General features: G+C 53.7%; 1 protein-coding gene across 5 annotated transcripts in view; it reads left to right on the top strand.

Moving 5' to 3' along the window:
* The window catches only part of EPHB2 (EPH receptor B2), a 187,312-nt gene that overhangs the window by 118,126 nt on the left and 41,975 nt on the right, over positions 1-27,211 (top strand). For all 5 annotated transcript variants that reach the window (XM_027060130.2, XM_027060128.2, XM_027060127.2 and 2 more), the window contains exons 4-5: positions 23,312-23,467; positions 24,639-24,974. In XM_027060130.2, coding sequence (XP_026915931.1) covers positions 23,312-23,467; positions 24,639-24,974 — 492 coding nt within the window. The remainder of the gene's footprint in view (positions 1-23,311; positions 23,468-24,638; positions 24,975-27,211) is intronic.

The raw sequence follows: 27,211 nt of genomic DNA on the forward strand, positions 1-27,211 counted from the left end.
TGGACTCAAAGACGAGTAAGGTCTGCTTACAGGCTCATAGTCTCGTGTGGAAGAAAGCTGAAGGGAAAATAATTATGGGGGGATAGTTGAGATACACACATATTCCTGTGGGAACTCAGAGAAGAGAGCAACCTGATGGCCCAGGGACAGGGTTGGGGGGCTGGGTGGTGATTGAGGAATACTTCCCAAAGTGGGGACGTGGTAGGCAGCACTCAGCCAGCAAACACATGACAAATATGAGGTCCGATATAGAGTCCAGATACATTTGGCTTCCTAGGGGATCAGTGACATCTGTGGCCTAACAGATCATAAGAAAGTGTTGCAGGAGGAGCCACTGACCTGATGAACAGGAGTTTGCAATGTTGACAAGGGGCAAAGATGGAGCTTAGGAGGAGTGGCTTAGGGGGGAGAAGGGGAAGTTTCTAGGTTGCTTTCTTAGTTAGGCTGAAAGCCAACAACATATACTGTCAAGCCCCTATTGAACTCACCTGTGCACTCCTTAACTTGTGGCCCTGATCAGACTGCCTGTTATTTAATGGAGGTAGGTCTTTTCTGGCTAGACTGGAGCCTTAATAGGACAAAGACTGGGTCTCATTTCTTACTAGCTGAGACTTGAACCTAGCCCTGGCATAGTGCGTGCCTGGCTCATAATGAGTACTCAATAAATCTTGGATGGATGGATGGATGGATGGATGGATGGATGGATGGATGAGTGGGTGGGTGGATGGATGGACGGATGGATGGATGGATGAATGAGTGGGTGGGTGGATGGATGGACGGATGGATAAGTGGGCAGGTGGGCGGATGGATGGATGGATGGATGGATGGATGGATGGATGGATGGATGGATGAGTGGGCAGGTGGGCGGATGGATGGATGGATGGATGAGTGGATGGATGGGAGAGTGAGTGGATGGATGGGTGGATGGATGAGTGGATGGGTGGGTGGATGGATGGGTAAGTGGGTGGCTGGGTGGATGGATGGATGGATGGATGGATGGATGGATGGATGGATGGATGAGTGGGTGGATGGATGAATGAGTGGGTGGGTGTGTGGGTGGGTAGATGGTTGGATGGATGGACGGATGGATGAGTGTGTGGGCGGCTGGATGGAATGGATGGATGAGTGGGTGGGTGGATGGGTTGATGGATAAATGGATGGATGACCATGGAACCTCTCTAAGCCTGTTTTCTCCTCTGCAAAATAGGGGAAACAGTGCCAACCTCACAGGGATATTGTTAGGACTCAATAAGATGATGCAGCTAAAACCCTTATAATAGTGCTTGGTGTTCAAAAAAAATATTTATTGAAGGGATAATGATTAGCTTTTAAAGGTAATCTCAGCAGATAGATCCTGACTGATGAATTTTGCATGTGCTCTCTGCCAGGATGCTGTAAAAAAAAAAAGGAGGGTGCCTGAAGTTATTATTTGTAACAGTTGTTAGAAATAAAATTCGTTGATTCCCATCGGGACAGTAAGACCTTGGCTGGGAAATCGTACAAGTCCCTGAGAACGTGGAAGAACAGACCTAAGCATGTACTCTGTGCAGACACACTGTTCTAAGTGCTTTACTCATAGTAACTCATTTCACCCCTGCAATGACCTTACATGGTAGGCCTTGTTATTATCTCCATTTCTCATATGGGTAAACTGAGACACAGAGAGTAAGTTGGCCAAAGTCACATGGCCAGGACATAGTCTGACTCCTAGGGCCACTTTCTTAACCACTTGAGAAGCTCTCAGTCCAGTGGAAGAAACAGAGCAATACACTAGGTAGCAGTACCTAAGAACAGGCATTGTGTCTGACTTCTTTCTGTCTCAGTGGCAGGTTCTCAATCAGTGTCTATGGAGTGAATGAATGAACAAAACAATGAACGAATCTGCACTCAACCCACCCTTAGAGCATTGTGACAGGCTCTCATAGTGCTATTGATCAGTAGACAAAGGGCAGTGGCTAGTGCCTAAATCATCTGAGATGGCTATGTCATATCTAAGTGAAGGCCATGGTCCGTTTTAAAGCTTGCTTAGGACATGTACTCTGCTGCCCATTCCTGTCTGTCGCTGCCCATGTGTGGCCTTGTCGGTTATTCCTCTGATCCCAGCCAGAGCCTCCTGCCATCATGTCAGTCTTTAGAGAGCAGCGGGGAGCCTGGCTGGCAGACGGCCTTGTGCCAAGGAGACCAGGCTCAAATCGAAGCCAGAGGTGGACATCCTGGCCCGCTTTCTGCCCCCACCGTCCGTGTGACCTTAGGCAGTCACTTCTGTCTCTGAGCCCCACTGTCCTCCTCAGCCCCAGGGGGAATAGAAATAACGTCCCTCTCGCAGGTCCTTGTGAGGCGCACCTGTGGCCACGCTCAGGAACCATGGAGACAGGAGGTGGGGTTGTTCTGGAAAGTTGTGATTTATCGTCTGGTTTCAGGAGCGAGTGGGTCAGTCTTGAAGGTGGGAGCAGTAGGGAACCATAGGAAACATGAATGGCTGTCCCCGGGGCCCTGTCAGCCCCAAGGTCACCCCTCCCGTACCTGTCACGATGCCTGAAATGTCCACCATTTGACTAACTCCTGGGATGGAGGCCTGGTGTCTCCGGGAGGGATCCTGTTTGAATGCACACAGTGTAACTTTCTGATTCCCTGGCGAAGACGCATCCTCTCTCGGCCTGGGCCAAGTTGAGTGGGAATGAGACACAGCTGGGGGCAGAGGGCACACACCGGGGTGTGCTGAGACCTGAGACCTTGAGCAGGGGTCCTCTGGGGCCTTGGGGCAGCCTGGGGAGTCACATGCCTGGGGCTAGGTGAGAGGCGACAGGAGGACCCTTAAAATGGGGCAAGGAACTGCCGGGAGCTGTTTTGCTTCCCTTTCAACATTCTGCCAAGGAGCAGTGTGGCCCAGAGAGGAGGTTCTGCCTGCCCCCCGGGCACCTGTCCCAGAAGCCTAATTACTGGCTCTCAGTGGGCAGTCAGCTCGCTGATTGAGAGTCCTTGGGGAGAAGGCACTGCTGAAATGATGGAGGAAACACCATATTCCTTCACAGAAGCGGAGCCTGGTGTCTCCCCCTCGCCCCTCTCATTCGCATGGGGTGTTCCCGGGGGAAGAAGAGGTTGCTCGTGGGCCCTCATGACACCTGACCACGCCTCCACCCACACTGTCATCACCCTGTCCATCCCGTGTCACCTCTGCCTGGACCACAGCACAGACTCCCCGCTGTCTGCACGGCCCCCTCTCCACCCAGCAGGCAGGGACCTGTTCACACAACAGGTCCCTTTAGAGCCCGGCGCAATGGCTTTCCGTTGACTCGGAGTCTGGCTTCATCTCCTGTGGTTCAGCTCCCTCCTTCCACCATGCCCTTCGCTCCCCTTTCCAGCCACACAGGCGTCCTTGAGGCTCTTGACACAAGGGCCTTTTTAGTCCCTCCCGAGGAAGGGCCTTTGCACGTGCTGTCTGCCTGGAATCCTCTTCCCCATGGACTCCCACTACCAAATCTTCTCTACCTTTGGGTCTCACCTCATGTGTCACCTTCTCAGAGAAGCCCTCCCTTACCACCCCGGCTAGAGCAGTCCCTGCTCAGCACCCTCTAGCACGTCACCCTGTATTTATTTGCTGTTTATTGTCCATCTTCCTCACTTGATTAGACGCTCTGCGAGTAGGGAACTAGCTTGCCTTGTTTGCTGTCGTGTCCCCAGCGGCCAGAACAGTGCCTGGCACATAGTAGGGCTTCAGGCCTGTTGAATGATTCCCTAGAGGAGACACACTAACAGCCACTTGACAAGTCCTGCCGGGCCTATGGCGTCATCCAGCTGTAACTTCATTTTGTCCTCACAGTATAAAACCCTGCAAGGGTGTGTCCCCATGTTACAGCTGAGGAAACTGAGAGCCCAGGGGTTTAAGCAACTGTCCCAAGGTCATGCAGAGAGCAAGAAGCAGAGGCCCAGATCTGCCTAAGTCTCTGCTTTTACCACTGTGTTATTAAAACAGGTGTGGGGCACCTGGGAGGCTTAGTCAGGTAAGTGGCTGTTGATTTCAGCTCAGGTCGTGATTTCATGGTTTGTGAGTTCGAGCCCCACGTCATCAGGCTCTGCAGTGACAGCATGGAGCCTGCCTGGGATTCCCCGTCTCTCTCTATCTCTCTCTCTTTCTCTCTCTCTGTCTCTGCTCCACCCTTGCTCGTGCTCTCTGTCTCTCAAAATAAATAAATAAATAACTTAAAAAACTTTTTAATCTAAAAAAAAATTTTTTTTTAACGTTTATTTCTGAGACAGAGACAGAGCATGAGTGGGGGAGGGGCAGAGAAAGAGCGAGACACAGAGTCCGAAGCAGGCTCCAGGCCCTGAGCTGTCAGCACAGAGCCCGACGTGGGGCTCGAACTCACAGACGGTGAGATCAGCACCTGAGCCGAAGTCGGTCGTTCAACCGACTGAGCCACCCAGGCGCCCCTTAAAACATTTTTTAAATAATAAAACAGATGCTATTACCCCTGTTTTACAGACAAAATAATGGAGACTCTGAGAGATGTCCCCATGGTACCTAAAGGCCTCAGCCAGAAAGAAGTGAGGTTAGGATTTGAACTCCAGTGCTGCCTTCCCTACAGGGACAGAGACGGCAGGACCCAGCGGACTCGCTGTCTGTTACATAGGGGCTTTTGGACTAGAGGGGGGGCCATCTGGTTTGGCAGCAGGATCCAGGGCACAGAGCACCCCGTTAGGGAGGGGAGGACAGTAAACCAATATCTAACACATATGGAGCATTTACTGCTGGGGTGCAAGCATTCCAAAAGCTTCAGGAGTGTCACCCATCTTCTTGACAACCTTAGGAGGGAGATAGCTCTATTGCCCCCATTTTGCAGATGACACAACTAAGGCACAGAGAGGTTATGCAACTTACCCAGGGTCACTCAGCTAGGAAGTGTTGCAGCTAACCACTGCATTGTACTGCCTCTCTGAGGAGACAAAGCAGGATAGGACCCCAGAGCCCTCCAAGGCTAAGAAGAGCACTCCAAGCCTGGTCAAGTAAACAAAGCCTGCAGCCCAGAGCCGTGGATTCTCTTGGCTGTAAAACAGGGCCAGGAGTTCATCAGGATGTTGTAATGAGAGGAGATGACAGAGCTGAGTAAAGCCCCCCACCCAGTCTGGAGCCCAACCCCTCAAGTAGTGAACAAGCAGTGGGCGAAGGAGAGCACATGATTTCTACCTCAGCTTAAATCTCTGCGCCACCACTCGCTGAACCAGTGGTGCTGGGCAAGCGATTTACTTCTCTGTGCCTATACTCCCCCGTAAATGAGGATAATTATAGTATAATTTGAGATTACATAAATTAATCCACATAAGGTACTTAAAACAGTGCCTGGCCTAGAATAAGCTCTAAGTGTGAGCTGTTATTTATCAGAAGCTTACAAATGTTAAAATATTAGTTCTGGCCTCTCTTGTAACCAAGGAGACTCTCTCCAACAGGGTTGCCATGAGGTCAGAGAAATTAAGGTAGGAAACTGTGCTCTCAAGCCCTCCCTTGGTGACGGCGTGGGCTATCTCTGCAGGCTGCCCTTCAGCAGAAGTCGCCTCCCCGCTCTACATCTCCAGTCTTTACCAAGGATGAGACTCCTTCCCTGTGGGTGCTAGAGCTGTTTGTCAAATTTATGAGCTTTCAGAGACAACCAGGTCTCCCCATTTTTATAAAGACTGAGCGAAGAGTTTATGAGATTAGAGGTTTGTCATCATCCTCTGCTTTGGTGTCTGTCTGTCTGTCTGTCTGTCTCTCTCTCTCTCAGTTTCCTCCTCTTTTAAAAATCCAAAGTGCAAGCTGGGAACAGCAGCCCCAGGCCCTATAAACACACTGTTCGAATAAAGGACATATTTAGGGGAGGATGGAGCATCATTTAAAGGTGATCACTCTAAAATGACCACGTCTGGGCAATTTGTCATGAAGTATTCTGGCTGTTGCCAGAGATCGTTTTTTCCTGCAAATCTTGCTGTTGGCTCATCATTTTCAACTTTTGACCTTTTAAAACTGAGGTGTGGGATTTTTGTAAGCTTTGGGGATGCGGTGGTTTTAAAATTACTTTTTAAGGGGCGCCTGCCTGGCTCAAGTCAGTGGAACGTGCGACTCTTGGTCTCAGGGTTTTAGGTTCGAGCCTCATGTCGGGTATGGAGATTACTTAAAACTAAAATCCTTAAAAAAATAATAATAATAATAACTTTTTAAGAAGCCATCTATCCCCAGGAAACTCTGGGATTAGACTCGAAGGAACCCTGCAGAGGAGGTAGGATCCCTGGGTCCCTGTGCTGCCATGGGGGACTTTACAACCCAAGAATGTTCTAGTCCAGGGACTGGGCAGGCTTCTTCCCGATTCTCTGAGGGTTCACAAACCGTCATGCCACACGCAGGACTACTTGACCTGCAGGTGGTCCCGGAGGCATGGGCACATAGTCCTGGGCGGGAGGCTTGTCACTGTCTGCCCCTGCTTGTCTCTCCAGCCTCATTTCCTGCACCCCTGCACTCACAAATTCAGGGCTCCACCTACGGCCCTGAGTCTTGCTGTGCAGTTTCTCATCTCTACTCTTTTGCAGACTGTTTCTCTGCCCAACATGCCTCTCTTTTCACTCTTTTGTCCTTCTTTGTCTTCTAAGATAGCTCGAGTGTTAGCACCTCCAGGAAACAATGTTAAGGTCCCTTCTCTGGGCTCTCGGGCCCAGCACCTCTTCCCTGCCATGCATGCCTTGGCACTAATCACACACCGTGTGGAAACTGCCTGTCTACTTGGGCACCTTCCCCACCAGGCTGGGAGCCCATTGAGCTTTGGGTCCCTAGGCCCAGCCCAGGCATGAGCCTGGAAGACGTGAGGCCATGTGATAGTTAAGACCCCGCCTTTGGACTCACGTGGAGTTCTCCACTGCTGTCCCCGCCCCCCCCCCCCCCCAGCCCTGACACTGCCTGTGGGCTGGTTATGTATCCTTACTGAACCTTAATTATTTCTATAAATGGGACTATCAGTGGTACTTACCTACCTCATAGAATTACTCTAAGAATTGTTGTTGGGGGAACCTGGCAGGCTCAGTTGTTACAGCATGTGACTCTTGATCTTGGGGTCATGCGTTTGAGCCCCATGTTGGGTATAGAGATTACTGAAAAAAATAAAATTAAAAAAAAAAAAGAACTGTTGATGAACACTAATACACTCTATGGTATTAACTCTGAATCTTCACAAGTTAAGTCCTATTGGCAGACCCATTTTCCAGATGGGAAACTGAGGCACAAAGAGGAGGTCAGTAACTTGCCTAAGGTCAGTGGGAAAGCCAGAGTTCAAGGCCAGATGGACCCTGACTCCAGAGCCCATACCCATGACCACTATGATGCATGGCCCCCTAAAAACTTACATGAAGCCCTCAGCCTGGCACACAGTAGGTACTCAATACAGAGAGTGGCTGCTGTTGTCACTTAAGAGTTGTTAATAGCTCCATTCAGTTTTTAGTTGATTTTTACATGGAAGAGGTGGGACTGGTCACAACACAGGAAGAAGGGCTGGAGAGCTGGGGGAGGGGAAGATTAGGGGGAAACAAGGAGAGGAGATGGGGAAAGAGTGGAGACTGGGGGGTGGGCCAACAGAGGCCAGAGCAGCAGGGCTGGGGCATGAGTTGGTGAGGGCCTCGGCAGGCTGCTGGGAGGAAGGAGCCCAGGGCACTGGTGTGGCCATCTGAACGGTAACACAAGACTGCCACTGGCTTTCCTGCTCTTGGAAAATAAAAGCCCAAACTCCCATCACCGAGCACACAAAGCCCATTGTGGTGTAACCCCAGATCACCTTTCTTGTCTTATATTTCGCCTTTTCCCCAACACATCCCATGCCCTAGCCACCCTGCCCTGCCCTTCACTCCTCCATACCTTTGCACACACTATTCATCTGCCTGAAATGCTCTTCGCTTCTCCTGGCCCTGATGGACTCCTACTCATCCTTTAATACCCAGTTCAAATGGCCTGAAAAACCCTCGTCAATACCCCTCGCTGATCATATTCATTCTTCCCTTCTTGAAGTGGACTTCAAGGCTAGGGACTGTGTCTATTGCCCAACACAGAGCAGGACCCAAAGTCACTGCTTAGAAAAAAATTGTTGGGCTTTTTTTACTGAGTAGATCCATCCTCAAATCAAGGACGGACCCTAGTGAAACCACACACATGATCTCAAATCTCCAGTGTCCAGGAGAGCTAGAGCATTAGGGAGAGAACTCATCCTTCCCAGGGATCCAGACAAGAGAATGTTCTGGGGCAAGTGGGGCTCAGGAACTCTGCTGTGGGCCTAGAAAATGTTGCTTGGGAGAATTCATGCCTGGGACCCCACTCCAAACCCCTCCAGCACAACCCAGAGATGGCTGCAGTCGGAAAACAAGCCGGAAACGTGTCCACTATCACTCAGTGGACCTCCATAAAACGTGGAACTCAGGACTGACCCTCCCTGAGCAACAGGGAGGATGCTGGGCTATCACTCTACTTCTACTCTTACAGTGTAAGACCACATTGGCTTTTTCAGCAGCTTTTGGCTTGTGGTCAACTCAAACCCCCAGATCTTTTTCACTGGGATGGCTGCCAAGCCACATCTTGTGCATTTGATTTATGGCTTGGGTTAGCTGAGGCCCACTCCTGCTCCCCAGAAGCCAACAGGAGGAGGCGACGGTTTCTGTACCCCTAGGAAGGAGAGCGATTGCAGGCCCCCAACCCAAGAGCCTCAGTGTGAGCGTGGGCAAGCTCCCCCTCTCCCTGTTTGTGTTTCTAAGCCCTTTTCCTTGAGGCATCAAATGCCGGGACCTCTTGAAGGGGATTTTCATTAGCATTCAAGTCACAGGCCACCAGGGCGCATGCAGACCAACCTTTGGGTTACCGGGGAAAACACCCAGAAGGTCAGGGAGAGAGGGGCAGGTATCGGAGGCTCAGGCTCCTGAGCCGGATGTCCATATGCCCCAGGGAAGGCCCCTCGTTGCTCTGAGCCTCTGTTGCTGATCTGCGGAATAGGGGTGACAAATCCCAACCCCGTGGCATTGTTAGGGCAGAGGTGCCCAAGCAGGAAGTGCCTTCACAGGCATAGTAGTGTCTGTGTGGGGTCATAGATAGCTGGGGCCGAGTGGGCACCAAGTGCCCGATAACATCCGGCTCTTCCCCCATTACAAGGAATGAGAAACTGAGGCACTGGGCTTGTACCACCTTTGCAAATTTTGCTCCCGCTCAGCCAAGTGTGCTTGTCTCCCCAGGGACTGCCTTTTTAAATGCCACTTTTCAGAAAGGCCACACTCCCTACCGAGACGCCCCACACCTGCCTCAGCCCGTGGCTGTCACGTTCGCGGCCATCACAAACCGTGTACGGTGTTTATGTTTGTCTGGTGCTTCTTTCCCCCTTGCTGTCCTAGACCCTCAGCATCACGAGGGCAGGGCCCCCGTCTTCCTCGTTCGCCGCTCTTCCTCCCCGGCCTCAGCACGGCCGGGACTTGGCGGTGTGTGGAGAGTGACTGTGAGAGTCTCTGGAACATGCCTTTGGACTTTGGCTACAAACCCAAGTTGCGTTAAAGAGAAGCGTATTTATTTCCCTGCGCCACAAACAAGGTCACTTCCCCTCCCTGGGCCTCTGTTTCCCGAGCTGTAAAATGAGGTGTGAAATGAGAGATTGAACTAGCTTTTCTCTAAAGTCCTTCTAGCCCTAAAGACTCTAAGTGAGCACAGAAAGGGGGAGAAGATTGTATTGAATTGTATTGCCTGTTGGGTTGAAAAAACCAACTTGTGCCAGGAAATCTCTCTCACTGTGTCACTCTCCACTGGCCTAGAAAAAAACTGCCCCGTGCAGGCCCAGGCCTGTGGAGCCCACACTGGAAAAGTCACAGGCCCCTCCTGCCATGGGCCCAGGCGAGGGGGCCCCCGAAAGGTGTGTGGTAGCTGCTTCCCCGGGGGGTCCAGGGTTTGTTGCCTTAACCGGGCGCACAGAGCAGGTAAAAAATTCCAGACATGTTCTCCGCTGACAGCTAATTGTGTCCTTTATTAATGACCATGGCTTTCTTGGGGCAGGTGGGCGGAGGGAGGAGGCCAGTCTCAACCCAGGGGGCTCCCTCAGGTGGAGCTGATGACCGCATTTCTGGATCCCATAGAAAGGGAAGTGCTACATGAGGTGACCCTGAAAATACACCCCCCCAGGCTGGAGAGGGGAGGGGGCTTTCCTGGCTCCCCAAGCCCCAGCAGGGGTGGCTGGGCCCACAAAACGAGGCAGGGGTTTTGGAATCTGGCAGACCAGGTTCGGGGACCTAAGTTGGCCTCTTAGAACACAGCCACCAAAGTACAGTGGAAGGCCTGAAGGGGACCCACAAGGGGGCTGTGGTCCGTGGGCAGCTTGGGAGATGCTCTCCAGCTCCATCCGGCCATCAGCCCCTCATGGTACCAGGACTGGGCCCACAAGGCCCTTCCTCAGTGACCCGCTACACCACCTGTCAATACAGCAGCCAGATGTGCTGGGGGACTTGGGGCTGGCCCTGCCAGATGTGTCAAGCTTTCCAACACATCCGGCTTCCCCTCCGGCACATTGTGATTATTATTTAACACTTGCTTTTCCAGCGTCTGTGAGTCCCGAGGATTACAGGCTGGGAGGCTCCAGCGTGCCGATCCAGCTTAAGGTCTGGGGGCCTGGAGTCCACTGCTCATCAAAGGGCCTATTTCCTCAAGGACCCAGTGAGGACCTTTACAAGCCCTCTTGCAGTGATAGCCTAGAGCTGGAGGGAGGGCTTTTGTGGAGCTCTATCTGTTCCCCACTTTCTCATTAGGATCCCCTGTTAGCCTGGGGAGGAAAGTAAGGTGTGCAGCATTAACCCCATTTATAGATGAGGGATATGGGGCTCAGAGAGGGACACAGTGAAGAAGTAGCTGAGCTAGGACTTGAACCAGGCAGAGGAAACAGCATGTGCAAAGGCCCTGAGTCCAGAGGAGGCCTGATGTTTCCAGGATAGCCAGGAGGCCAGGGAAGCTAGAGTGGAGTAGACAGGAGGGAAAGTAGTAGGAGGTAAGTTCAGAGAGGTGAGAGGGATACAATGACATCACACGGAATAAAATACCATGGATAAATTAAACCAGAGAGGTAAAGGGGGCTTTGGTAGGCTATTGGTTTTCAGTCAGAGTGAGGTGGGAGCTGTCGAAGATCTTTGAGCAGAGGAGCAACACACAGTTGATTCCTGCTCTGCAGGATCCCTCTGGCTGATATGTCCAGAACAGACTGCAGCCAGAGGCGAGTAGAGAGGTAAGAGGGCAAGGGGGAAGGCCAGGAAACCAGGTGGGAGACTCCTGCAGTGGTCTGACGGCCACCACCCCTCCGCCCCTCTCTCTTCCCTTCCAATCTCGGTGTCAGGATTCCTGGGCTGCAGCCCAGTCTCCATCAGCCACTAATTTGCTGGGTGACTTTAGGCAAGTCACTGGTGCCGTCTAGGTTGTGTATCCTGTAGTCATAAAATGAGGAACTTGGACCAGAAGATCGTGAAGGTTCTCCTGATTTCCAGTGACCCAGACCCCAACCTGCCTCTCCAGCCTCATCTCCCACCTCTCCCAGCCTCGAACTTCATGCTTCAGTGACCCTGAACTATTTGCAGTGCTCCCCTCCCCACACACACCATGCCATTTCATGCCTCCGTGCCCGTGCACAGGCTGTCCCCTCTGCCTGCAATGCCCTTTCCCACCATCCACCCTGCACGTGGAGAGCCATGTTCTTCAGCAGATCTCAAGCTCAGGTGGCGTCTCCAAAGGCTTCCCCTGACCCACCCACCCCCGCCTTCCTCAGTGACCCTGGGCACTTGGAAGGACCATCCTGATCTCCGAGAGGCATTAGAATAGAGTGGATGTGGACTCAGAACTGGCTTCAAATGCCACCTGCGTCTCCGAAATCACCTAATGTTATTGAACCTCTGTTTCCTCATCTTTATTTTTTTTTAATTTCTTTTTTTACATTTATTTATTTTTGAGAAACAGAGTGAGACAAAGCGTGAGCGGGGGAGGGGCAGAGAGAGAAGAGACACCGAATCTGAAGCAGGCTCCAGGCTCTGAGCAAGCGGTCAGCACAGAGCCTGATGCGGGGCTCAAACCCACGAACTGGGAGATCGTGACCTGAGCCGAAGTCGGACGCTCAACCGACTGAGCCACCCAGGTGCCCCTCCTCATCTTTAAAACAGAGATTATATTTCCTACTCCCAAGGTCAAGGTGAGGATTCAGTAAGAATGTAAAGCCCCTAACCCAGTGCCCAGCACATAGTCACTGTCCGGGACCTGTGAAGCCAGATTCTAGCTGCAGAGACTGGGCTGTCGAATGAAGATGGGGGTGGCCCTGGACAGTGTGGCCCCAGATTCCTGGAATGGCCCCGGCCAGGACTCCAGGACAGCCTCCCAGCAGCCCCACGACTCAGGGGCATTCCTGTCCACCCTTCCTGTCACCAGCCAGTCCCTCCGCTCACCTCCTCCATCAGGGCCTGGTCAAAGCTGCCTGCCTGCAGCCACTCAGCACTTGAAAATGTCCTTAATTGCTTCACCAGAGTGCGGAGTCACCCTGCAGGCAGATAATTAAAAAGTTCAGAGCTTGATTAATTGGGAGGAAATTGGAGGAATGGGGCTGCCTGCGGGGCGTGCAGGAGCTCTCAGCCCCTGTGTGGGGACGGCACGAAGGGAGGTGGCCAGAGCCGGGACCTGTGGCCCTAACATAGGATCCAGGGCCCGGACAGGCCAGGCGTGAAACCTGCCTTTGCAGGATGTGGGGTTCAGGGCGTGGCTCCCCAGGAGACCGTGAGCTCCACTCCTAGTCCACACATACACACAAATACAACTAGGGCGGAGAGGTCAAAAGACACAATGGTCATGGAAGTTCTGATTACTCTGGCTTTGGGGCTGTGGGACCTACAGGCCTTCTAGCCTGTCATTCAATGAGGTGTCCAGAGGGCCTGCTCTGTGCCAGGCAGCGAGCAGGGCAGGCACGGTGTGGCTGCCTCATGATGCTCACAGTTGGGCAGGTGGAAAGGTGGGAGGTAGAGACAGGTATTAACCAAGTGCCAAGAAGGAGGAAGGTGGGATGGCTTGAGACCCCATCCCTGGGGCACAGGAAAGAGCTCTGGGGGCTGTGACATGGTCTGGAGAGCTCTGGAGGCCTAGAACAAAGTCTCCAGTCCGCACACCAGCTGAGTGAGCTTGAGCATAAGATTCTGTATTTCTGAACCTCAGTCAGTCAGTCAATACACGCTTCCTGAGGCCTTCTGTCCGTCACCTCTCAGCCACTGGTGCTGGGGGGTTCCAGACATTGTGGGTACCTGCTGTCACCAGGCTCAGGGCCAAGTGCAGGAGGCAGACACTTACAACCATTTAATGATGCAGCAGCAGAGGCAAAGTGACAGTGCTTCAGGAGCATGGGAGAGAAGTCCCAAACCCAGGCCTGGTCCGGGATGGTATCCTAGAAGAAGGCCAAAAGGTGATTTGGGTAGAGCCGAGCTAGAAGGATAAAAAGGAGTTAGCCAGGCTGGCGCTGGGGCAGAGGGAACGGCCTGAGCAAAGGCCCAGAAGGAGGACAGAACACAGCTGGCGGGGGAGCTGGAAGCCGCCGGCTGCAACTGGGGCCCAGGGTGTGGCTAAGAGGTGCCAGGAGCTCCGGCTGGCAAAGTGGACCATGGAGGGGAGGCCAAAGCAGGCTGAGCTCGCCACAGGCACAGGGATGCATTGAAGGGTCTCGAGCAGAGGAGGGACGCCACAGATGGCCGGTGTGGAGGCTGGCTTGGGGAGGCCCTGGGATCCCCCCCTCAGGGAAAGAGGAGACGTGTTAACACAGTTCCTGCCGCTGCCTTCTGACTTCTGTCGTCCTGCCAGCTGCTGGCAGGGATCCACAGAGCCCAGGTCCCGGCAGGGGCAGGCCGGGGTAGCCTGGGCATGTGGGGGAGTTGGGGGGGGGGCGGCGGAGGCAGGATGACTGACATCCCCTGGGTGGTCCCAGTAGGAGCTACCACAGCAGGGGAATGAGCCTGAGGCGCTCCCTGGACTTAACCTGGCCAGGCAGGGCGCCCCTTCTCAGGGGAGGAGACAGGGAGAAAGGTAGAAGATCGGGGGGGGGGGGGGAGCACCCTTCGTCAAGCTGGAACACTGAGAGCCTCGGAGACAGGAGTTAGGAAGAACGGTGGGTCACAGCCTCTGACTGACTTTGGACGAGGCATTCCTCTCTGTGAGCCTCAGTTTCCTTATCTCTAAAATGGAGACAACACCTCCTACTGCACAGGGTGACTGTGCAGACTGAGTGAGGTTAGGAACTGAGGAAGCTGCTGGCCCAGCACCAGGCAGGTGCCTGGTAGGTACACAGTGGTGGGAAGTCCCTCCTAGCCCAGAAGCTTCCAGCGTGGCTGTGCCCATGGCACAAAGGATCAGGCACCCTGCCCAGTTCAGTCCAGGGGGACTGACTCCACTGGTTTAACCTCAGTCGCAAGAGGAGGAAGCGTGCAAAATGCAAAAGCCACTTTGCATGAGGAAGAACCCCCCAAACCTCCCTTGCTCCACCATGGGAATACCGCAAGCTCCGCTCAGACATAGTCACAGCACAACGCCCTGAAAATACGCAGATTGGTTGATCCACAGTTGAAGAACATAGGACCCCAGGACTGGGTGCCTGAGCCTGGCCATAGCCGGAGTCCCACACCTGGGAGAGGCCATAGAGGCCAGCCCAGAGTGGGCAGGAAGTGGCCCGGGCTCACAGAGCAAGGAGAACAGGGAGCCACAGGGGCAGCCTAGCCCAGCCTCCCCTCTCTGGGCCCAGAACTCTCCACCGCCCACTCAAACTCCTCTCCCCAACCCAAACCCAGAACTTCTTGGAGACCCCAAGGCAGGAAAGTGAGCCGGCTGCCCTTCCAACCTGGCACTGCTGAGCCTGGAGCCCACTCCCTCTGCCCAGAGTGGCCAGCAGTCAGGTCTGGTCAGGGGAAGGTGTGCCAGCCCCCTGCTCAGTCATGGCCTCTTACAGGCAGGGCCTGGGCCTTTGTCTCCGTGTCACGTGCCTGGCACATAACAGGGACTTAATACATGCCTATTGAATCAATTCATAACTCAGCATCTCTCTGACTGGACACAGACTCCTGAGGGCAGGGACCACCACATCTTTTTTGTCTCTGTACCCCCAAGGCCTGGCACACAGCAAGTGGGGGGCCAAGAATGAATGGAGATAGTAACAGTAGACACTTGTGGAGGGCTCAGTGCGCCCTAGGCAGGCACTGCTGCCCATGCTTTTTCTAGATTAACTCACGTACTCTCCCCACCAAATAGAAGGTCAGTGTTATCATTCTCCCCATTATACAGACAAGGGTGCTGAGAGTGAGGTACGTTGTCCCTGGTCACACCGTTAGCCAGAGGCAGGCCTGGGATTCAGCCCGGGCAGCCGGCTCCACGGTCCACACCCAGGTTCCGTTTCATCAGACCTCCTGCTCAGGCGCTCGGGAGCTAGAAGGCGAGGCCGCCTCTGCCCGGACAGAGCCCTCTGCTCTACGGGACCCCCAGGGAGGCAGAGAAGCTCCTTCCCCACCCCCAAGGCCTGGCACTCTGGGCCTGACCGAGCGTTTGACTCCACCGTGGCATCAGTCGTCTGGGGATTAAACCGGAGTCTCTGGGAAGACAGCAAAGGAGCTGCAAGCCTGGCAGGGAGGCTGCAAAGACCACCCAGTGCCAATTAGCGGCCCCGCCGTGCCAGGTCCAGATGGAGCCCTGCCTCGGCCTGACTCAGGGCTCACTCGGTCAATTATCACCTATCCCGGAGCCCAGGGGGCAGGTGGGGAGAAAATCTGTTTCCCCATAATCCTCCCTCCCTCTCCCGGCCAGCTGCCATCCCTGCCTGGGGTTGCCTGGCCAAGGGATCTGGGCGTCTGCAGAAAGTAGGCGCTGACTGGCTGCTTTGGTCCCAAGTCCCCAGGTGTGTGGGGCCAGGCTTCGCCTCTGTCTTGCTGAGTGACCCGGCAAGCCCTGTCCCCTCTTAGGCCTGACGACAGGGTCTCCAGTAATGACGTTCAAGCCGCACGATAATTTCTCCGTCCAGGAATACCTGAGCGCAAGGTTTTTGGAATCCCACAGACCTGGGGTCAAACCTCAGCTCTGTCATTTAGTAGCTATGTGACCTCGGCATCGTCATTTCACCTTCCCCCTTGCCAAGCCTCAGTTTCCTCGTGCGTAAAAAGGGGGGGGGGGTGGAGTGATAATGATACCGCTTCAGTGGGTGGGCAGGTGGATTTAACGAGAGACTCCGTGCCAATCACTTGCACCGGCCTCAGCACCTGGAAAGCACATGATAAATGAGAATTATTACCACCCTTGCACCCTGGGTGAGTAATAATAGCTAACACGTATGTGATACAGAACTTGCTGTGTGTTCTGTGTGGATATTAGCCCACCCAACCCATAGCCCCTGCTGTTGAGCCCCCCACCGTCCACTCGGGGAGACAGACCTGCCCTCAGCTAGCAAACTGAGCTGACTGAGCACCAATTATGTGCCAGACCTGGCACTGGGGATGTGGAGACTGAAGACCCAGCCCCTCCCCCAACCAGGGTCCATCCACCGGGGAGCAGCACACAGATAAGTGGCAGAGGGGTGAGGTCCGTGGTAGGATGGAGCTGGTTGGTACGAGCCTGGCTTCCAAGAGCCAGCCATGCACATTTCTTCCCAACTCCACGTTCAGTTATCTCAGACTGGTAGCTTGAAATTTGTCCTAGTGGGAGCTTTGCCACCGAAATTGACAAAGGTGACCAATCAGGGCTTCCCGCCCCCCTTCCCCGCCCCAGAGGGCCATTGAGCAGGACACCACTGCCCAGAGAGTGTGTCTGATGTGCCACAGTAGGGGTCTGAAGTGTCTGCTGTAGAGAGTGGAGGCCGGCCTCCCAGAGGCGTCCATGTCAGAACCCCATCCCTGATGGGCAGAAGGACATTCAAGCAAAGGGGCCCTTGCACGTGCAGCCAGGGCATCTAGGGAACAGCAAACAGGCGAGAGAGGTGACCAGATGGGGCCAGAGAAGTGTACCAGAGGGTCAGGTTACCAGAGACCAAGGACGTTTCTGGGACACGGGACTTCCCGTTTGAAAAGCAGGATGAGTTGTCACCATAAGTGGACAGCCCCCTGGGATGACCCATGGGGACAGAAGATGGGAAGTGGAGTGGGATCTGAGCAGCCACGGAGCCAGATGAAATTGACATGGTGACGGTGGCACTGAGCCTGGCATTTGCTTGGCCAAGTATTTTCTCATGACACCCTGTAAGGGGCATATTCGTTTATGCGACAAGTACACGTATTGAGCAGCTACTATGCTCCCACCACTTTGCCAGGAGTTAGGGAACCAACGAGAGAGCCAGACAAACCTAGTTCCTCTTCCCCTCTGCAGGCACTTCCCAGGCAGGGAAAAGACATCACACATGTTTATAAGCTGTTTTCTAATATAATTACAATTCGAGATGAGTGTCAACAAAGGAAACAGACTGAGACAGAGTGTAATGAGAGAATCACTCTGGCCAGGGTGGTCAGGGAGGGCCTCTCTGGGAAGTGACATTAAAGCTGGGGCCTGAGAGGCGCCTGGGTGGCTCAGTCGGTTAAGCGTCCGACTACACCTCAGGTCATGAACTCGTAGTTGGTGAGTTCAAGCCCCATGTCAGGCTCTGTGCTGACAGCTCAGAGCCTGGAGCCTGCTTTGGATTCTGTGTCTCCCTGTTCCTCCCCCACTTGCACACGCTCTCTCTCTCTCTCTCTCTCTCTCTCTCAAAAATAAATAAAGATTTTTTAAAAATTAAAAAAAAAAAGAAAGCTGGGGCCTGAAAGAAGCAGGTCAACCATAGGAAGCAGAGACAGTGCTCCAGGCAGAGAGACAGCATGGCCAAAGGCCCTGAGGCAGGGGCACTCTTGCCAACCGAGGGGCTGGAGTGCAATTGAGTGAGAGAAGTGTCCAGAAATGCCAGGAAGACCACAGAGCCAGCCTGGCGGGCTTCTCGGACCAGGGCTGGGTGTGGGGTAGTTCTCAGTGCCACGGGGAGCCACCTGTGAGTTTAAAATAAGCAGAGTGTGGTGGGTCCGATTCATTCAGATCTCTCCAGTGAGTGTGGGGGATTAGAGGGGAGGCAGAAGTGGGTCAGGGAGAGCCATGCAGAGACTCTGACTGCATCCATACCTTGCACGAATCATCAGCCCCCTTTCCGGAGGAGGGGACTGAGTCTCAGAGAAGGCACCTGTCAGACGCACGGCCTCCAGGTCCATTTTCTTCACAGTTCTGTGCGTGAAACCCGGATGTTGGCAGGACTGAATGCCTTCCCAGCTGAGAAGCTAGGAGTGGCACGGCCCCTAGGGCACTGGGCACTGAGGGCGGGCCGCGGTTCCTGACCTCTCTGTGGGCAAAGAGGTGGCGGACCAGGGCTGAGGGCCTCCCCCCGCTCACACACCATACCTGGTATCAGAATCTGCCTCTGCTGCTGAAGAGCCAGGTGTGTCTGCCCCTCTTTGGGCCTCAGTTTCCTCCAACGTCGGATAAGGGGGTTGCACTGGACGCTTTTGCAGCTTTGTCACTTTGCCCACCCGTCACCTGCTAGGCACCCGGCATCGGACTGGGAATTCACAATCCAGCCAGGCACTTACAGATTCATGCCTAAGTAAGCAAAACAGGCACTTCTGGGACACCCGTCGGTTAAGCCTCCGACTCTTGGTTTCAGCTCAGGTCATGATCTCCCAGTTCATGAGCTCGAGCCCTGCATCACACACTCTGTGCTGACGGTGCGGAGCCTGCTAGGGATTCTCTTTCTCCCTTTCTCTTTGCCGCTCACACACCCACACCACACACCCTCTCGCTCTCAAAATAAATAAATAAACATTAAAAAAAAAGAGAGAGAGAAAGAAGCCTTCCCTCCAGGAAAGGCTTCCTGGAAGAAGGGTACCTAAGCCAGGTCTTAAAGGGGTATAGGAGTTTGATGACAAGGGGAAGGCATTGCAGGGAATGAGGGCAGGGTGGACAGAGGCCGGAGGTGTGGAGGCAGGCCTGGGGCAGGCACTACATGCAGCGGACTGTGCGGAACAGCACAAAGCTCAGGGTGGTGGGCACTGAGAGGCGGGCAGGTGCCAGCCCTGGGGGCCTGGGGGCCCTGAACAGTTTGGGGAGCTGGTGCGGATTTTTTTTTAATAGCAGTTTTATTGTGACGTGATGCACATACCATAGAATTCAGCTAAATTGTACAATTCAGTGATTTTTGGTGTATTCATAGAATTGTGCAACTGTCACCGCAATTTTAGAACATGTTCATCACCTCAGAAAGAAACCCTCTTGCCCATTAGCGGTCACTCTCCATTCTCTGCTCTCCCCTGTCCCTGGCAACCACTAAGCTACTTCTGCCTCTAGAGATCGCTGTTCTGGACACTTTCAGATAAAGGGAAGCATACAACATGTAGCCTTTTGTGACTGGCTTCTTTCACTAAGCACAGTGTTTTCAGGGTTCATCCACGTTGTAGCACGTATCAGTGTTTTATTCCTTTTTACGGCCAAATAATATTCCATTGTGTGCCATTGTGGATTTTTAAGTGGCACAAAAAGGTTTGTACTTTAGAAAGCTGGCTCTGGAGGGTGGGCAGGAGGAGGCCAGATGGCCGTGAGAGGCTAAGGAGTAGGTAAGAAGAGCTTTCTGGATGCCCGCATGGGTGGAACAGTAGGAGGGAAGAGCCAGGACGGGGCACTGCTGAGTGGGGGGAAGACCTGATAATTGGCCGCAGGGGGTGAGGGGAGGGAGGAGGCATCCAGGGTTCCGGGGGACTGGGTGGAGAGTGACGTCACCTTGCAAGACGAAAGAGTGGGTTTTGTGAAGCACGGTGCCGAGAGATACAGAAACCATAGCTGCCCAGTGAGAAGGCGAAGGGGTGTCCAGCCGGACACCTAAAAGAGGGAAGGCTTCTGAAGGAGGCAGCCTGGGGAGTCTGAGATGGGGCCAGGATGTGGTGACTGGGAAGGACAGCCAGGAAGGTGGCCCAGATGGAGGGGCTGGCACGGCACAGAGGAGACTGTGGGCAGCCACTCACCAGCCAGGCCCCGGGAATTACCAGCAGATGGGAGAGATGTGCTAAGCTGGGCCGGCTCTTGCCCAAAAGGGAGCCAGGAGGGCCCTGATCTTGGGATCAAAACCTTTTGGCATCTATTAGGATGGTCCTAGACCCCCCCTTCACAGGAGCCCTGTACCCCCACTTTACAGCAGAGGAAACTGAGGCTCAGAGAGATCCATCACTTAGCTAGAGCCAGAGCTGACTGGATAGTGCCAAGATGGCACTCTTTATCCAGACAGCAGGGAAACTCTGGTGCCTGAGAGGCAAGTAAGAAGGAAGGAAGGCAGGAGGACTCAGGACCCCAAAGCCAGTGCAGTCAAGTGGAAAGAGCTCTGGGCACCCGCCCAGGAGCTGCCAATCCCTGCCCAGCACTCACAGACCTTTGACAACAATGCAAGTTGCATAAGGGCAGTGTAGTGTGGTGGTTAGGGAAGCCTCTAGAGTCAGACCACCCAAGATTGAATCTCAACTGTGCCACGGTAAGCTCACATCCTAGCAAATTACTTCACCTCTGTGCCTTCATGCCTCCATCTGAAAATGCAGGTGATAACACTCCCTCCATCACAGGGCTGGGTAAGGACTGGATGAGTTACTATGGGCTAAGTACTTAGAACAGTGCCAATATTTAGTAAGTACTCAGTAAGGGCTGCCTGGGTGGCTCAGTCAGCTAAGCATCCAACTCTTGATTTCCGCTCAGGTCCTGATCTTGTGGTTTGTGGGATCGAGCCCCCCACATCAGGCACTGTGCTGAGGGCACGGAGCCTGCTCAGGATTCTCTCTCCCTTTCTCTTTCCCTCTCTCTCTGCCCCCCCACCCCCACCCTGGCTTGCTCTCTCTCTCTCTCTCAAAATAAATAAACATTTTCAAAAACTACTCGGTAAATGTTGGCTGTTTCGTATTTACACTCTGAAGGCCTGGTATCCCCAGCTGTACAGCAGAAGCCCTAATAACTCCCCAGAGCACTCAGTGTCATCCTCCTTAGTGTCACTATGGCCTGAATGGTTATGTCAAAGTCCTGACTTGGCCCTTGCCTGGCAGTTTCTTAAGGACTGGACTGGAGCTGGCTCTTCAGGATCCCCACAGGGCCTGGTCCAGTTGACATCAGCCAGTGTAGTTGTCTGTTAAGTCGGTTGCCACCTTCTGGAAGCCCCCTCCAAATGGCAGGTAAACTAGGACCCCAGGGGGAGGGTGCTGCTTCCTAGTGTCCCAGGGGGACTTGTGTGTGGCTTATTTACTGCACACTTGTGTCATCCAGCAAAGCCCTGAGATTGTAACCACAACCTTTCCCCACCCCCATGCCAGACACTGGCCATCGCATGGAGTCCACTTTATGGGGTAGATGCTCTCTCAGCAATGAGAAAACTTTAGCTCACAGAAGGTGAACTACTTGTCTGAGGTCACCCAACAGATTGGTATTTGAACCAGATACCATTCAATAATGCCAGGAATTATTCCGGGCATTTTCACCTAAATTAACCAGTGTAATCCTCACAGCAATTATAGAACATAGATGCTGTTGTCCCCATTTTGCAGGAAGGAAATAGCTTAAGCGACTGGCCCGAGGTCATACTGCTGGGGATTGGCCAAGCAGCCTGCACACCAGCCACCGTTCTTCACTGCTTCCCTACTCGCACGATCCCCGAAGCCCAAGCTCTTCCCGCTTAGGCAAGGCAACTTCAAGCGGTGTTAATGGAGCATCTGCTGAGTGCTGGGTTCTGTGCTGGGCACAGGGGAAGGAGCCGTGAATCAGACAGGGCTCCGATCCTGAGGGAGCCAAGAGCACGGCCAGGGGACCTCTTGATGAATAATTATGGCAGGGGAGTAAAGCTTTCCGATCTCAAGTAACAGAAGCGCCAAAGAGGGTGGGGTCTCCGAGGCTGGAGCTGGTTGAAGACTTGAGAGGAGGGCAGTTTGCTAAGATGTGAACTTGGAGGATAAGCTTGGAGACTGGGGCTGGAAAAATAATTGAGGGAAATTTATGTTAGCCATTTACGTATGAGGAAAGTGATGCTCTGAGAGGCAGAGATGGCTTGCCAAAGGTCACACAGCACACAGGCATGGAATGTGAGCGTCCCTGGCCCGGGGACAGTGTAGCCGCATTTCATTCCAAGGAGGAACTTGCCTGTTGCAAAGCTCTTCCCCATCCGCCTTCTCAGTTACCCCTTCCATGATCCTCCCTCCCAAGATCACAGCAGAGCTGGGATTATGAACCCCAGTAAGCAGGAGAAGAAACAGGCCAGGAGAGGGACAGGGCCTGGACCCCAGGCCTCCCGATTCCCAGCCCAGGGCTAGGAGGAAGAGGGTAGGGTGGATTTGCACACTGGTCCACATAGGACTGGTCATTTCTTGTAGAACCTGAGCCCTGAGCTGCAGGGCCTGAACCCAGATCCTGAGCAGTCCCCCCCAGAGCAGGGAAGAAGGCCGAAGCCTCTGGAAGAGCCCTCTTAGATGAACATGCCCATCAAGTGCAGACACTTCCCTCCTCAGGCTGTCCCTGGTATTGCAGGCTCCGTGTAGCGAAATAAGTTGATCAAACACCTGCTGCACTAACAGCTAGTACTCATTGGGCACCCACACTGTGCAAGGGATTCCCCCAATGGCTTTCAGAAATAGGTCTTGGGATCATGATTTTACAAATAAGGAAACTGAGTCTCAGAAAGCGTAAGCCGCTTGTCTATGGCCACACAGCTAGTAAAAGGCCCATCTGGGACTCAAACCCAGTCCTGTCCACTTCCAAAGTCAGTGTTCTTTCCTGCTATACCCACGTCATCTTTCTACATGCCCCGCACTTTGCTACTGTAATGTAATCATCCTCAATCATCTGGAAGCCAGGAATCTAGTTACAAGAATCAGGGTTCGGCCAGACATTAGTGAGCAAGACTGGGCCATGGGCGCTTCCCCAGACCCCTTCAGGGTCTTCGGAATAAGTCAGGATTGACCCTGGAAGCTGTGGCTCAGCCAACCTGGAGTATTTGAAGAAGGATTGCTAGGGGCCCCAGCTGAACCCATAGACAGCTTCAGAGACAAGATGCCAGGTAGCCTGGAACCTTCTGGGCACAGAAGGGACTGCCAGGTTGGAGCCTGGAGGCCCCCAGGAGCTTTAGGAGATGGGACTTCCCAACAACTGCACTTCGCGGCCCCTCCGTGATGCCGTGTGGCGTCTACGAGAAACTGCAGGGTCTCTCCATGCCTTGCGACCTCTGAGCCCTCCTCCGGTTTCTCCAGCAATTCTCCTTGTCTTCTGTCCCAGGTTGCCCATCTGGAACCTTCAAGGCCAACCAAGGGGACGAGGCCTGCACCCACTGCCCCATCAACAGCCGGACCACTTCCGAAGGGGCGACCAACTGCGTCTGCCGCAACGGCTACTACAGAGCAGACCTGGACCCCCTGGACATGCCCTGCACAAGTACGTTCGGGGCCTCTCAGGAGCAATGCCGGACCGAGTCCCAAGTCCACGTGCAGAAAGCTCAGAGCAAGGGCTGGACAGCCGTCGGGCTGCAGCCAGCCTTTCCCAAGAGGGGAGCAGCCAATCACCTGATGGGAGGGGAAATGAAAAGCTGTTTGGAAAAGGACCATCCTGGGGTGGTTGTATTGCCAACAAGCAGCTACCATGGAGCTGGCATCTGGCTCCTTACCTCCTCCTGCCAGTCACATGGAAGATAAAGTCAAGGTCTCGATTCACAAAGGGACAGTAAATGGGAGGCTTGGCAGAAGGAGAGCCAACCTGGTGTCTGTGACAGAAGAGGCTGCCCGGTGTTCTAACCTGGTGGCGGCCGCCTGAATCACAGGCCAGCGTTCTCAAAGAAAGGGGTGACTACGGGGGCAATCTCCCCACCCCTGGATCAGACAGGAATGGCATTCAGCTGCAGGCGACAAGAGAGAGAGCTGACCCCAGTGACTTAAACCATAAGGATTTATTCTCTCACTTCGCAGAACGCCAAAGATAGGTACCCCTGGGATAATTGTGGCAAATCCGTGAAGTTGTCTGGGACCCGGCTCACTCTTCCTGCTCTGCCACCCTCGGCATGTGGTTCCTCTCCTTCGGGTCACTTCCTAGTCCAGCATTGCTGCTGAAGCTCCAGCCATCACACACATTCTAGACGGAGGAAGGAGGAAAGGGACAAAGGCACATTTTATAGCTGTGCCCTTTTAAGGAAAGATCCTAACCAAAAAACCTCTGCCGTATCTCAGTGGTCAGCACTTAATCACAGGAGGCTGGGAAATGTAGTCTTCTGGCTGGACATATTGCCCCGCCCCCTGAATAAAATCGTGGTGCTATTAGAAGGAAGAAGGGGAAATAGATATTAGGTGGGTGTAATCCCCAACACAAAAAGACTGGTCCTGGTCCCGGTAACAAACACCAAGGAGGTTGGAGTCCAGGGAGAAAGGGTTAAGCAGATGTGCAGCAAGATGAGAGTTATATTCTAGAAGCATCTCTCTGATGGGTGGAGGGGAGAAAGGATGCGAAGGAAGCCTTTGGGGGCCTGGGCTGGAGCCAGGGCAGTGGGCAGAGAGCCGTCTCTTGGGGAACGTACTTCCACAGCCCCCCACTGACCAAAACCTCTCCCCACCCTCAGCCATCCCCTCCGCACCCCAGGCGGTGATCTCCAGTGTCAACGAGACCTCCCTCATGCTAGAGTGGACCCCGCCCCGCGATTCAGGAGGCCGTGAGGATCTCGTCTACAACATCATCTGCAAGAGCTGTGGTTCAGGCCGGGGCGCCTGCACCCGCTGTGGGGACAACGTGCAGTATGCGCCCCGCCAGCTGGGCCTGACCGAGCCGCGCATTTACATCAGTGACCTGCTGGCTCACACCCAGTACACCTTCGAGATCCAGGCCGTGAACGGTGTCACCGACCAGAGCCCCTTCTCGCCTCAGTTCGCCTCCGTGAACATCACCACCAACCAGGCAGGTAAGCACTTCAAATGCACGCCCCGGGGGCGGGGCCGCGCCCTGCTGTGCAAACCAGTATCCCGCCAACCCTCATCAAAGACCCTCTCGCCCCTGTGGAGTGGCTTCTGCTTTTCCAAGGCTGTACTCACCTGGGAGGGTAAGCGTTTACCTGTCCGTTGTCATGGTGTTCATAATAACCGCTGTCGTTTGGTGAATGTATGTCGTTGAAGGTAAGTGTGAAGCTGCTATAACAAAAAGGGTTAAGTGGCTTGAAGTTAACACAGAAATTCAGGCTTCTCCCCTGTGAGAGTCCACAGGTGAGCAATCCAGGCTAGTGGGTAGATCGGATCCACTTGGAGACTCGGGGGCCCGGGTTCTTCCGTGTGCGTCAGCGCCCCCCACGCTCCCTGCCTGTGTGCACGACCAATGCTGAGGTGCAGGCCTGTCTGTGCTCCGGCCTGTGGGGAGGGTGGGAGAGAGAGGACGCAGGGCCACAGTAATGTTCCAAGCCGGGTAAGCAGGAGTGGCACCTGTCACTTCTGTGCACCTTCCCCCGGAAAGAGCTTGGTCATGTGTCCTCACCGAACCACGGAGGAGGCCAGGGGATGCGACCCCTCGAAGCCTACCTTAGACCTCTCACAGTGGGCGGTGGGGACACAGCCAGGAGACATCTAGCAGTTTCCACAGGTGTCTTCTGTGAGCCTCCCGCCCACTCCAGTTCAACTCAGGCAAACTTTCCTCCCTCAGCTCACCTTTCATAATCCTTTCTGGGACCCCACGTCACTCCACCTTCTGCCCTACTTCCCTCGTGGCAAAAAAAAGTTGCCAAACAAGGCAGTCTCACCACTGCTGCCATTCCTTCCTCAGTCCACTCCACCAAGACCACTGTCCTCTGGGTCGCCAGTGACCCCCACGGGCCCAGGTCCAAGAGACACTTTCGAGCCTCATCCCCCAACCAAGGGCCACATGAGATTTTCAAGGACCTCATGGGACCTATAGGCTGAAAACTGAGTGTGCCCCTCAGTTATTCAGTCAACAACCCTTGCCCAGCTTCCGCCATGAGCATGGTCTGGGGGGCCCTGTCCAAGGAAGAGCCAAGGGAGGCCAGGCTCCAGGAGAAAAGGTGAGTGGGCTACCCACCTTATCCTTCTGATGTCAAGTGAGACCCACACAGTAAGTGCACAGGGGATCCAGAGATATAGGTCTAGGGAGGCTTCCTGTAAGAGGCAGGATTTGACCTGTAGTTTAAAGGACCAAAAAAAATTTTAAGGGAGTGATAGAAAGAAATGTCTTACGGGGCACCTGGGTGGCTCAGTCAGTTAAGCGTCCAGCTTTGGCTCAGGTCATGATCTCGTGGTTTGTGAGTTCAAGCCCCACATCAGGCTCTGTGCTAACAGCTCGGAGCCTGGAGCCTGCTTCGGATTCTGTGTCTCCCTCTCTCTCTCTGCCCCTCCCGTGCTTGTGCTCTGTCTCTCTCTCAAAAATAAATAAAAACATTAAAAAAAAAAAAAAAAAGAATGAGGAAAGGCATGAACAAGGACATGGAAGGAAAGGGGCCAACCAGCTCCACCTGGCTGAGGGGTACTTTCTATACATGACCTCACTGCATACCCCCAGCTTCCTTGAGTAGGAGACATCCATGCCCCCATTTGACAGATGATGGTCAGAGAAGTTGAGTCACAAAGCAGGAAGGGTAAGAGACAGGAATTAACTAGGACAAACAGATTGTGCTTGGGCACAATCCAGGGTATGTCCGAGGACATTCGGTTTGATGGCGTGTGAGAGCGAGTGCATGTGTAAGAATGTGTGGGTGCGTCACTGTATGTGTTTGGGCGACCATGTGTTTATGATTGTGATTACATGTTCTGTGGCCATGTGGCTTCTTATTTATACATGCATTCATGAGCATGGGTGTGTCTGAATGTGAGGGGCTTGGAGGGGGGTGTGTTTGAGCACGAGTTTATACGTATGAATGTGGCCCTGCCTCTCTGTGTGTTTGTGTATGAGAAGGAGTGTGGTTTTGTTTGTGAATGGTTGCAGTCTCGCTGTGGCCAACAGGGCATATTTGTGAGCATGTGCCTGCAGTTCTTGTGGGGTCATGGGTGCATTTAAGCCCCACTCAGATTGGGGATCCGGATGGAGCTGACTCAAGGCAGGCAATCTGAGAGAACCAACAGCTGTTGGTAAAGACACTTCACAGATTATGAAGCCTCAGCTGTGAGGCTGTCCAACTGGACAAAGCTCTGAGGTAGGGAA

The sequence above is a fragment of the Acinonyx jubatus genome, chromosome C1, assembly GCF_027475565.1.
Source record: "Acinonyx jubatus isolate Ajub_Pintada_27869175 chromosome C1, VMU_Ajub_asm_v1.0, whole genome shotgun sequence".
Taxonomy (NCBI): Eukaryota; Metazoa; Chordata; class Mammalia; order Carnivora; family Felidae; genus Acinonyx; species Acinonyx jubatus.